Raw genomic sequence first — 13,295 nt, 5'->3', positions numbered from 1 at the left:
TTCTCAAGATGACAGTGAAGTTTGCTGCATCAATTGATTCTTCCTTTCATAAAAGATTTCTCTGTAGCATGTGATAATGTTTGACAATATTTTCTCCACAGACCTTCTTTCAAAACTGGAGACAACCCTCTCCCACCCTTGTCACTGCTTTATGAACTAAGTTTATGTAATATCCTAAATCCTTCGTTGTCATTTTAACAATGTTCACAGCATCTTCACTAGGAGTAAATACCATTTCTTTCACTGCTCAACCGTAAGAAGCAACTCCTCATCTCTTCAAGTTTGAGCAGGAGATTGCAGCAACTCAGGCACATTTTCAGGCTCCACTTCTAATTCTAGTTCTCTTGCTATCTCCACTACATCTGAGTGACTTCCTCCACTTGTCTTAACCCCTCAAAGTCATCATGAACACTGATATCAACTTCTTTCAAACTCCTGTTAATGTTGATAGTTGGACCTCCTCCCATGAATCACTAATTTCTCAATGGCATCTAGAATGGTGAATCCTTCCCAGAAGTTTCTCAATTTTCTTGCCCAGATGCATCAACGGAGTCACTTTCTACAGCAGCCATAAGGCTTATGCAATGTTTTTTCTTAAATAATTAAGGCTTGAAAGTAAAAAATTACTTCTGTTGTGTTAGCACTCACGAAAAATGAGAGAACTGTGACTCTTCCAGTTGAACATTAAGGAACATTGTAGAGTTATTAAGTGGCCTAATTTCAATATTGTTTTGTCTCAGGGAATAGGGAGGACTGCGAGGGAAAGGGATCAGGGAAGGGCCTGTCAATGGAGCAGTCAAAACACACATAACATTGATGGATTAAGTCCACCATCTTATGTGGGTACAGGTCATGGTGCCCCAAAACAATTACAATAGAAACATCAAAGATTACTGATCACCAATCACCATGGCAGATTTAATACTAATGAAAAAGTCTGAAATAACCAAGATTTACCAAAATGTGACACAGAAACACTAAGTCAGCATATGCTGCTGGGAAAATGGCACTGATAGGCTTGCTTGATGCAGGGTTGCCACAAACCTTCGATTTGAAAAAAACCACGCAATAAAGCAAAGCACAATAAAATGAGGTATGCTTATGTAACAACTCAGTGAAGTTAGGAACTAGGAACTTCTAGTTGAATTGGTTATTATAAAATAAACAAACAAAAAAAGTCAAACATATAGTTAATGTAGTCTCCCCAAACAGCTAGACAGTTTTAAGGTATCTTCAAAACATTAAGCACAACTGAGGGTCAACAGTAATAAACATTTTGGTAGCTCTTTAGTATCCCTGCTCTAAAAGGTATTTTCTCTGAATTCTTATTGTAAGTACACAGTTGGAAACTTAAAAAGTGAGCTTGCATGGTTGTATTAAGAAGTGGTTGAGGGCCGGGTGCGGTGGCTCATGCCTGAAATCCCAACTTTGGGAAGCCAAGGCAAGCAGGTCACTTGAGGTCAGGAGTTCAAGACCAGCCTGGCCAACATGGGGAAACCTCGTCTCCACTAAAACTACAAAAATTAGCCCAGCGTGGTGACGCAGCTACTCAAGCGGCTGAGGCAGAAGAATCGCTTGAACCCAGGAAGCGGAGGTCACAGTGCGCTCAGATCACGCCACTGCACTCCAGCCTGGGTGACACAGCGAAACTCGGTCTCAAAGAAAAAAGAAGTGATTAAATACGGAATTTCTGTATTTTCAACGGTATCTTAAGAGATATTTCTCAGAGCTGCTAAAATGAACAAGAGTACAATCTAGTCATATTTGAGTCATGCACTCAAACTTCATACACATGGTTAAAAATACGTGTTCAAGAAATTAACAAAGTTAAAGCCATAAAACTTTTTTTTTTTTGAGATGGAGTCTCGCTCATCACCCAGGCTGGAGTGCAGTGGCGCAATCTCGGCTCACTGCAAGCTCCGCCTCCCGGGTTCACGCCATTCTCCTGCCTCAGCCTCTCCGAGTAGCTGGGATTACAGGTGTCTGCCACCGTGCCTGGCTAATTTTTGTATTTTTAGTAGAGATGGGATTTTGCCATATTGGCCAGGTTGGTCTCGAACTCCTGGCCTTGTGATCCACCCACCTTGTCCTCCCAAAGTGCTAGGATTACAGGTGTGAGCCACCACGCCCAGCCCCTAAAGCCACAAAACTTTTAATATCACGTAAGTATGCTCTTTTATCCAACAATAAAAATGGAGGAAATAAGACATATGCAATGAACATAAGCAACACAAAACCAATATAACAAAGACGACAACACTGTGAAGCTGTCACAAGTCAGTACTAGGACAATAATGATGGTATAGTAAGTCTAAAAACTTTGACATAGTAGATGAAACAGAGATGTACTCTTACTCTCTCCCTGGAGAAAATGGAGAAAAGGATAAAAAGAATATCTTAACTCTCTCTTTCACTTTCAACTTAGAAGCATGGCTTGAAAATATGAGTGAATTTTATTTAGGTTGCTGGTCTGAGATAAAGAGAGGATGGGAAGTTGGTGTCAGCAATACATTTTAAAAAAAGAGAGGGTAAAATATTTAGAGTCTTTTCACAAACTACAATAAAAACACCTAACATAATCAGGGACATTTGTAGGGACCAAGAAAATGACTAATGTTATGCAATTTAAATAAATTAATCACAGCAATAATAAAGTACTGTTTTCATAATTAACTTTTTTTTTTTTTTGAGACAGAGTCTCACTCTGTCACTAAGGCTGAAGTACAGTGGCACCATCTTGGCTCACTGCAACCTCCGCCTCCCAGGTTCAAGCACTTCTCCAGCCTCAGCTTCCCGAGTAGCTGGGGACTACAGGCGCATGCCACTGCATCTGGCTAATTTATTTATTTTTAGTAGAGATGGGGTTTCACCATGTTGGCCAGGCTGGTCTCGAACTTCTGACCTCAGGTGATCCACCCTGCCTTGGCCTCCCAAAAGGCTAGAATTATAGGCGAGAGCCACTGTGCCCAGACCATGGTTAACTTTTAATATAAGATTATTATTTTATCTGTTGAAATTCTTACTGCTTTAGAGTAATAAAGTATCATCTAAGGATTCTGTATTACCAAATGGAAATGAATGAGATAACCCCTAAATATTACCTACACTTAATGATGGAGTTGATATTTTGGTCTACATGAATGTCTGCAGTGTACAAAACAACTCCTTCCTTCCTTTCTCATACTGAATCAAGTAGAATAATTATTCTACTGAAGTCTCTTTCGGATTAGGCAAAGTTTGTTGAATTCCTGCCCCTTCTACTCTAACTTGTATATATGAGTGTACAAAGTTCTAAAGTCTATTAAAGGCTGCCATGTTAATTTAACTATGGTTCTAATATAAAAACTAAGCCATGCTTAATATGATTAATACCTAGAACACAGCTGAAATATACCCATCATCAATTTTCATTATCGAACGTTTTAAAATTGCTGCCATAGATATTAATGGTATGTTTCCTAATAGAGCAAAGTCTACCTTAACATTAAAATTTTTACGATGTTATAGCAAATGTTTTTTTCTACTCTTAACACATAAGCCAATATAATACACCTATCAGTAACATTCAATTACTACAGCAATAATTCTCTCAAAAGAGGCAGCTGCCCTAATGAATTGACAATTACTTTCTATAAAAGGCTTCTGATAATCATATGACTTCAGAAAAACAACTTTCTAGAGTCATACAGAAGGAATACCAATAAACTCCTACCTGTTCCGGCATGGCTCCATGTTCAATTCCAGTCTTCAACAATCTGTAGCAATTACCAAAGAGATCCCATTTTGTGAGATCATGTGCACTGAAATAAACAAAAATGCATTTGTTTTATTCTAGAATGGAAGGAAATTTAAATTTGAGCTCAGTTCAGGTGAGTGGAAGAATAAAATAATTTCATCTCGGCTGGGCACACTGGCTCACGCCTGTAATCCCAGCACTTTGGGAGGCCGCGGCTGGCAAATCACTTGAGGTCAGGAGTTTGAGACCAGCCTGGCCAACATGGTGAAACCCTGTCTCTACTAAAAATACACACAAAAAAATTAGTTAGGCATGGTGGCACATGACTGTAGTCCCAGCTACTCGGGAGGCTGAGGCAGGAGAATCACTTGAACCCAGGACACAGAGGTTGCAGTGAGCCAAGAATGCGCCACTGCACTCCAGCCTGGATAACTGAGCAAGACTCTGTCTAAAAAAAAAAAAAAAAAAAAAAAAAAAAGTTTTTTTCATTTCTATTTCCTTGCAGAATTGAAAAAGATCTATAAACAAAATGCTCATTAAATGCTCAAATTTGAAAGAAAGGTAGAAAGGAAAAGGAAAGAGATGATTCTATGAATTTATTAAAGAAATCAACAAAAATAAAACCTCACATATTTAACTGAAAATTTCTACCACATGGTCAAGCTAAGCTCATATTTTATTCCATATATGGATAAACTCCCTTTATTGTATATATATAATAGTACCTTTTTTTTTTTTTAAAGACAGGGTCTCGCTCTGTTGCCCAGGCTGGAGTGAAGTGGCAAGATCTCGGCTCACTGCAACCTCCGCCTCCCGGGTTCAAGAGATTCTCATGCCTCAGCCTCCTGAGTAGCTGGGACTACAGGTGTGTGCCATGACACCTGGCTAATTTTTGTATTTTTGTAGACATGGGGTTTCACCATGTTGGCCAGGCTGGTCTTGAACTCCTGGGCTCAAGAGATCCACCCGCCATGGTGTCCCAAAGTGCTGGGATTATAGGTGCGAGCCACCGCGTCAGGCCTATTTAAAAGCACATTTTAAAGAACTCCATTTACAATTTAAAAATATAACCACATGTGTATTTTTAAAAGAGAGATTTGTATTCTCAAAATGGAGATAAAGATAAAACTAGGGGAAAGGAAAAATGGGAAAGCTCAAAAACTGCACTATAGCTATTTACTTGGGCTGAGGACTTATGAATGTGATAACGGTAAATTTTTATATTCTCATGAGCTCTACTACTACTAAAAATAGTCATTCTGACAATAGTAACTTCTGTTTTCAAATGACAGTTCTTTTAAAAAAATAAGTCTGCTTTTCTAGGGAATTCTAAAAAAAAATTTACTTGTATATAAAGGCTTAGATTTTGGAAACTGATTTTGAATTTTGAAGTACTGATTAGTATAAAAGCTATACTCAAACTCTCTTTGGACAACAAAGTTCTTTTTGTCCTTTCTTCATGGAGAAGACCAGCATATCTCATTACAATGGAAGTGAAAATTACAATTTGACAACACAAATTTCAGCCACCGCACCCAGCCTTTTTTTTTTTTTTTTTTTTTAAAAAACAGAGTCTTGCTCTGTTGCCCTGAGGTGCAGTAGTGTAATCTTGGTTCACTACAATCTCTGCCTCCTGGGTTCCAGCGATTCTCGTGCCACAGCCCCAAGAGTAGCTGGGGATACAGGCGTGTGCCACCATGCCCGGTTAATTTTTGTATTTTTGTATTATTATTTTGTTTTAGCAGAGATGGGGTTTTGCCATCTTGGCCAGGCTGGTCTTGAACCCCGGGCTCAAGTGATCCACCCATCTCACCCTCCCAAAGTGCTGAGATTACAGGCATGAGCCACCATGCCTGGCCCCAAATCTTATTTCTTATTTATTAAGAGCAAGATTTCTAAAAGCTATCATTTGAAAATTATACTGTAGCACTCTAGTGATGAAATAAGCCTGTCTAATTTGTTAAATACTCATGGGCTGATACTTTTACAGTATATATTCATTGCATTAAATGATAGCTAAATCATTACAGTAAATAAATTTTATACCTTAAGTAATTAAATGATAGGCCAGGCACAGTGACTCACATCTGTAATCCCAGCACTTTGGGAGGCCGAATGCCGGTGGATCGCTTGAGGTCAGGAGTTCAAGACCAGCCTGGCCAACATGGTGAAACCATCTCTATTAAAAATATAAAAATTAGCTGAGCATGGTGGTGTACACCTGTGGTCCCAGCTACTCGAGAGGCTAAGGCATAAGAATCACTTAAGCCTGGGAGGCGGAGGTTGCAGTGAGCCAAGATCGCGCCACTACATTCCAGTCTGGGCAACAGAGTGAGACTCTGTCAAAAAAAAAAAAAAAAAAAAAAAAAAAAATTCAGTGATAGCAAAACATAATCATCTAGAGAAATCTGAATAAAGGAAAAACGTATCTCAATATTCTCTAAAATTCCCATTTTTTAAAAAACATCTATTTTGTTTTAATTGAGATAGTGTCTGCCTATTGCCCAGGCTGGTCTCAAACTCGTGGGTCTCAAGCAATCCACCTCCCTTGGCTTCCCAAAGTGCTGGGATTATAAGGTGTGAGTCATCATACCAGGCCTACAATTCCCATTGTTATTAATGTCAAACACAACAATCAGTCAGTGTATGTTGGCTATTACATGCCATTCACTAAATCTATTTTATCTTTTTGTTGTTACTGAGATCAGATCTCACTATACTGCCCATGCTGAAGTGCAGTGGCTATTCACAGGTACGATCATGGGCCAGTGCCATGATCAAGTGCAGCCTTGAACTCCTGGGCTCAAGTGATCTTCCTTCCTCAACCTCCCAAGTGGCTGGGACCATAGCTGTGTGCCTGCACACCTGGGTTACTACATTTACTTTATTTATTTATTTTTTGAGACAGCCTGTTGCCCAGGCTAGAGTGCAGAGGCACGATCCCGGCTCACTACAACCCCCATCTCCTGGGTTCAAGTGATTCTCCTGCTTCTCCTGCCTCAGCTTCCTGAGCAGCTGGGACCACAGGTGGACACTCTCATGCCCAATTTTTGTGTTTTTTGTATAGACGGGGTTTCGCCACGCTGGTCTCCAATTCCTGGCCTCAGGCAATCTGCCCACCTCGGCCTCTCAAAGTGTTGGGGTTACAGGCATGAGCCACCTCATTGTCTTTACTTTAAATAAAATAACGTACTTGTGAAAAGAAGTTAACCGCTTTAATGTAGAAAGAACATTGTAAATGTCATCATCATCAGCTTCTTCTCCCTATAAAAAAAGGAAACATCACATCATTACCACAACTTTACTCACATTTTATTACTACTTATTGCCTAAATATTCTTCTAAATTATATTATTAGCATATATTCATTGTAGATCCATAATACAAATAAGCAAAAAGGTAAAAACACCCATAACTCTAACAACCTAGAAATAATTTCTGCATTTTAAATGTTGTGATAAACATGACTTTGAAAAGTTTTCTGATTAATACTATAGATAAAACCCTTTAAAATTTCTAAGTGAAAACTGTACTTGAAAGGTTTTCAATGATTTCCAATATTTTATTGATTGTCAGTCACTTTTGTAGCTTGAAAATCACAAGGAAAATCATAAATAATGGTTGAAAAAAACTGGTAAGTTCCAATAGTAGGAAAGAGTCTTTTATAAATCAGTTACATGGTCATCAGAGCACAGAGAACTATGGAAATTCCAGACTGCCTTATATAGATTGATGAGAGAGAGGGAAAGAGGAAGAAGTCACAGAAATAATTAGAAAATAAGCAGTTGGAGGCCGGGCGCGGTGGCTCACGCTTGTAATCCCAGCACTTTGGGAGGCCGAGGCGGGCGGATCACGAGGTCAGGAGATCGAGACCACGGTGAAACCCCGTCTCTATTAAGAATACAAAAAGTTAGCCGGGCGTGGTGGCGGGCGCCTGTAGTCCCAGCTACTCGGAGAGGCTGAGGCAGGAGAATGGCGTGAACCCGGGAGGCGGAGCTTGCAGTGAGCCGAGATTGCGCCACTGCACTCCAACCTGGGCGACAGAGCGAGACTCCGTCTCAAAAAATTAAAAAAAAAAAAAAAAAAAAAAAAAAAAAAGAAAATAAGCAGTTGGAGATGCTTGCTGCTATCTTGGGCATACCATTGATAAGAAGGCATCCTTAAAAGCAGACTTAATTTGTATGCTCTATTCATTAGCACATCACAATAATTCAGCAATATTAAAATGTAAATTAGGTCCCAGAAATAGAAAATGAGTTAGGAAAAATTAGACTTTAAAGAGATTTTTTTGCCGGGTGCGGTGGCTCATGCCTGTAATCCCAGCACTTTGGGAGGCTGAAGTGGGCGGTTCACTTGAGATCAGGAGTTCAACACCAGCCTGGCCAACATGGTGAAAACCCGTTTCTACTAAAAATAAAAAAAATTAGCCAAGCGTGGTGACAGGTGCCTATAATCCCAGCTACTCAAGAGGCTGAGGCAGGAGAATCACTTGAACCTGGGAGGCGGAGGTTGCGATGAGCAACGAACTGAGATCGTGCCACTGCACTCTAGCCTGGGTGACAAAGCAAGACTCTGTCTCAAAAAAAAAAAAATTCTGAAAAGAGAAAAGAAATTCTAGTTTTTATAACAGATTTTTAGAATAAAAATAAGGCATAACCAAGGATGATCTTTATAGAATACACAATTGTAATAAGGTTGCTAAGTTTTGGAAGGGGCAGACAATTCTACTCAATTTCATTTTAAAATGAAAATGATTTACACACTCAGCTATCTTAAGTAATTCTTAGTCAATATTATTATATGTACACATTAACTTTAGAACAGACCTCTTGCAATAGGTCTTCTACAGAATGATTGAATCGATCTACAAACTCATCAATCAGCTGGCTTCGAGCTATGTCAACTCTGTTCTGGATGGTATATTCTTCACTGCATAAGATGCTATAGGTTTTACTGCAGGCTTCTAGAACATCTGATTCTACATGTTTCTCCACAACAAACTTAATCTGTTTTAACAAAGCATCCAGATGCTGAGGAGACAAAAAAAGAAAAACTGTAATATTTAGGTTAACAATAAAAAATAAAAAATTAGCATCTGTCAAATAACAAACCTATAAGAGTACATGAAAATAATTCAGTTAATAAAACTGTAACAGCTGAATTTCAATTTCATAATATCATTACCTTTTCCATTCTACCTGTGCTGTAGATTTCTAAATCAAAATACTGTGGGATTTGTAGCAAGTTTGCCACCTTCTCTGCATCTGCAGAATACTAGAAGGAGAAGCAAAGAAAAAGACAGTAACTACTTTAATAGTAGAATGAAAGCAAACTCAGTGACATAACAAAACTGTAAATGAAACTGTACCTTTGACAGTAACATAGGAAGTGTAATAATAAAATGTTCAGTCAATTTGTTTCTATCATCAATTTGAGTTTTCCTTTCTTTGGCAGTTAGCACCTAGAAACAAATCGGAAAAGAAGAAGAGTGTTGTGCTAAATTATAAATTCAAACTGTTACATATATTGATGAAGCACTGGCAAATAATATAACCACAAATTTTAAGAGATGCTTAATGACTGAAATAAATACAAGAAAGTTTATGCAAATTTTTACATATCATGCACCACTACCTTATCAAACAGCTAAAGTTTGGGCGAATTACTATTTGTTTATGTCAAATAAAAATATACACATATTAATAAAACCACAGTTACCATTATTAAAATACTGAAACCAATCAATACCCAATTTTTCTAGAGTTTTAATCTCATTCTGTTAACAGTGATCTTCCTATGTTAAATATACACACACTTTTTAAAGTAACGCTTTTTAAATACCAACAGAAGCTAATATATTCTCACTTATTTTTAAAGCATACACTAATAATATCTCTGGATTCATTTACATTTGAGTCTCCTTGTAACTAAACTCATAAATCTGTTACACAGCAATCAACAAAAAAGAGTATACTTTGTGCTCATGGAACAAATTTAAGCTGATAATGCTCATCACTTTAGCCTGTATCCAACTTGTGAAATCACAGGCGATTCCAAAAATAAAATATTAAAATGTAAGCTCAGTTTAACATAATCATTTTCCCTAAGCATTCTGCGTTTTATTATCTTGAAGGGATTTGCCATCATAATGTCGAATGGTTTTCCAGAACAGAAACATTCCAGTATAAATTGCCACTTTATAAATGTGAACCCCAATGTTTAAGAATATGTGCAAGAAGTAATAGCACTGCCTATTTGATTGTTCAGTCTTTTTTTTTAATTTTTATTTTTGAGACAAGAGTCTTGCTCTGTCACCCAGGCTGGAGTGCAGTGGCACGATCTCGGCTCCCTGCAACCTCTGCCTCCTGGGTTCTAGTGATTCTCCTGCATCAGCCTCCTGAGTAGCTGGGACTATGGGTATGTGCCACCATGCCTGGCTAATTTTTGTATTTTTGTAGAGATGGGGTTTCACCACGTTGACGAGGCTGGTCTCAAACTCCTGACCTCAAGTGATCCACCACGCCCAGCCTTGTTGTTCAATCTTTTAAGCATATAAAATAATCACTTTTGAATGATCTACCAACTACTGTGTTTAGCTCTGCACAAAGCAATTAAGGGAATTACATGTATGTCTAGGAATGTATTCAAGACACTGAAAAGTCTTGAAATTCATTTGACAATGTATGAAACATCTAAGGATACTGATTTTAGGGAAATGGCTATTTTTGATGGAACGATCTTTTTTTTTTTTTTTTCGAGACGAAGTCTCGTTGTGACACCCAGGCTGGAGTGCAATGGTGCGATATCGGCTCACTGCAACATCCGCTTTGCTTCCTGGGTTTGAGCGATTCTCCTGCCTCAGCCTCCCAAGTAGCTGGGACTACAGGTGCGTACCACTAAGTTGGGCTAAGTTTTGTATTTTTGGTAGAGACGAGTTTTCACCATATTGGCCAGGCTGGTCTAACTCCTGACCGCAAGTGATCCGCCCACCTCGGCCTCCCAAAGTGCTGGGATTACAGGCGTGAGCCACTGTGCCCAGCCTGAGTGGTCATTTTGTTAGGCACTCTACATACATGAACTCATCTAGTCCTCAAAATACCTCTGAGGGGATAACAAAAATGGCATGACACCTATGAAGAAGGAATTTGCCAATATCTAACAAAATTGTATACATATTTTTCCTTTGACCTAGCAATACCAATTCTATCTCACCAACACACCTGGTACAAGTAACGAGATATGCATAAGATTATTCATTATTTCTTTTTTGATGGAGTCTCGCTCTGTCGCCAGGCTGGAGTGCAGTGGTGCAATCTTGGCTCACTGCAACCTCTGACTCCCTGGTTTAAGAGATTCTTCTGCCTCAGCCTTCTGAGTAGCTGGGATTACAGGCACGCACCACCACACCCAGCTAATTTTTGTATTTTTAGTAGAGACGGGGTTTCTTCATGTTGGCCACGATGGTCTCAATCTCCCAACCTCGTGATCTGCCCACCCCGGCCTTCCAAAGTGTTGGGATTACAGGCGTGAGCCGCCGTGCCCAGCTGATTATTCATTATTTCTAGTAGCAAAAGACTAGCAACAGTCCAAAAGACTGTGCATAGGTGAACTTTCAGTAGTGCATCCATCTAATAGACACTATACAGCCAGAAGAAAATGAAGACCTCCACATAAAGATATGGACTGATTTCCAGGATACACTGCTAAAAAAAGAAAGGTAGCCGGGCGCGGTGGCTCACGCTTGTAATCCCAGCACTTTGGGAGGCCGAGGCGGGCGGATCACGAGGTCAGGAGATCGAGACCACGGTGAAACCCTGTCTCTACTAAAAATACAAAAAATTAGCCGGGCGTGGTGGCGGGCGCCTGTAGTCTCAGCTACTCGGAGAGGCTGAGGCAGGAGAATGGCGTGAACCCGGGAGGCGGAGCTTGCAGTGAGCCGAGATCGTGCCACTGCACTCCAGCCTGGGTGACAGAGCAAGACTCCGTCTCAAAAAAAAGAGAAAGGTATAGAATAGTATATAAAGTATAGTATCTTTGGTAAAAGATTGGGGGGTGAGTGGGTGGAATGGGAAATATGAATATATATATCTGTATGTGTACATGCCTTTACCTATTTGTGCAAAATGAAACACCTGAAGAATAAACCAGAAACAAAAATGGTTACTAATAAGAATGAGGTGTAGAGAAAGGTATACAAATAAGATTTCTCTGACTATATCTTTTCACATGGTTTTGACTTTTTAACTATGTAAATGTTTTACCTATTTCAAAAAAAATAAGTTTGGGAAAAAAACTCATGAATTCAAAGAGGTAAAAACTCTATTAAGGCTAAATTTAGGTCAAATACCAATACGAATGTATGATTTAAATACGCGCGCGCGCCTGTGTGTGTGTATATAATATATATACACACACACATTTATTAGCTTTGTCTACTAACAGCACTTAGCAGAAGTCATAAGCAATTAACAGTAAGTACATCCTCTTAACTGAGTGCTAGTATTTTAATCTTTAAATATTACTCTGTATTAAAAGGAACCATGGCTCATTGGAGAAATGGCTGATTTTTGTGCTAGGGTAGTGTGGAATCTAAAATTCAAGTAAATCTCAATGATCCCTACCTTCCTTGTATTCATGCCCTTATACAGCCTCTTCCCACAATGTATAAAGCTGACTTGTGTAACCAAGAGGATATTTTGAAAATGATATTGTGTGATTTTTGAGGTTATATTATAAAAGACATGGCAGTGTCTGCCTTATTCTTTTGGATCATTCACTCTAGGAAAAGTCAGCAGCCATGTCATGAAAACATTCAAAACAGTCCTAAAGAGAAACCCACATGGTGAAGCACTAAGCTCTACCAGTGGTCAGCACTAGCTTGTAAGCCATTGTGGAAGTGGATTCTGCAATTCCAAGTCAAGTCTTCAGATGCTAAAGCCTAGGCTAACATCTTGACTGCAACCCTATGGAAGACCCTAAGCCAAAAGAACAGTTAAGCTCTTCCCAAATTTCTGACCTACAGAAACTGTATGAGATAATAAAGGCTTATTATTTCACACATCTTTAACTTTGGAGTAATTTGTTACACTGCAACAGATTAACTATCGACGAGGCTGGTCTCAAATTTCTGACCTCAAGTGATACACCACGCCTGGTCTTGTTGTTTCATCTTTTAAGCATATAAAATAATCACTTTTGAATGATCTACTAACTACTGTGTTTAGCTCTGCACAAAGCAATTAAGGGAACTACATGTATGTCTAGGAATGTAAAGGTAGAAAGTGAAGGAGTAAAGGTAGTAAAGGTAGAAAGTTAACCTGGGGCATCTTGTTTCCCAAGAAAGCAAGAAAGTAACTAAAAAATAAGAAGATATGTGAAAAGGACAAGAAATATGAAGGGGCTTATCACTAGTCAAAGTTGGGACAGCATATACTTTAAAGACTTTTAAGGAAAATTTCAGAAACACTCAAAAGCAGAACAATAACCATTAGCACTGTCATTCTTGTTTCATTAATTCTTCCACAGTTTTTTTTTTTCTATGGCATTTTAGGGGAAATCC

General features: G+C 38.9%; 1 protein-coding gene across 5 annotated transcripts in view; it reads right to left on the bottom strand.

The window, feature by feature from the left end:
- The window catches only part of STAG1 (STAG1 cohesin complex component), a 415,512-nt gene that overhangs the window by 77,450 nt on the left and 324,767 nt on the right, over nucleotides 1–13,295 (bottom strand). For all 5 annotated transcript variants that reach the window (XM_032143857.2, XM_032143858.2, XM_058433515.1 and 2 more), the window contains 5 exons: nucleotides 9,105–9,197; nucleotides 8,921–9,010; nucleotides 8,563–8,766; nucleotides 6,930–7,000; nucleotides 3,713–3,800 (listed from right to left, as the gene is read on the bottom strand). In XM_032143857.2, the coding sequence (XP_031999748.1) occupies nucleotides 3,713–3,800; nucleotides 6,930–7,000; nucleotides 8,563–8,766; nucleotides 8,921–9,010; nucleotides 9,105–9,197 (546 nt within the window). The remainder of the gene's footprint in view (nucleotides 1–3,712; nucleotides 3,801–6,929; nucleotides 7,001–8,562; nucleotides 8,767–8,920; nucleotides 9,011–9,104; nucleotides 9,198–13,295) is intronic.

The sequence above is a fragment of the Hylobates moloch genome, unplaced genomic scaffold, assembly GCF_009828535.3.
Source record: "Hylobates moloch isolate HMO894 unplaced genomic scaffold, HMol_V3 SCAFFOLD_22, whole genome shotgun sequence".
Taxonomy (NCBI): domain Eukaryota; kingdom Metazoa; phylum Chordata; class Mammalia; order Primates; family Hylobatidae; genus Hylobates; species Hylobates moloch.
The sequence above is the reverse complement of the archived record's forward strand: the minus strand, read 5'-3'. Positions and strand labels throughout refer to the sequence as shown.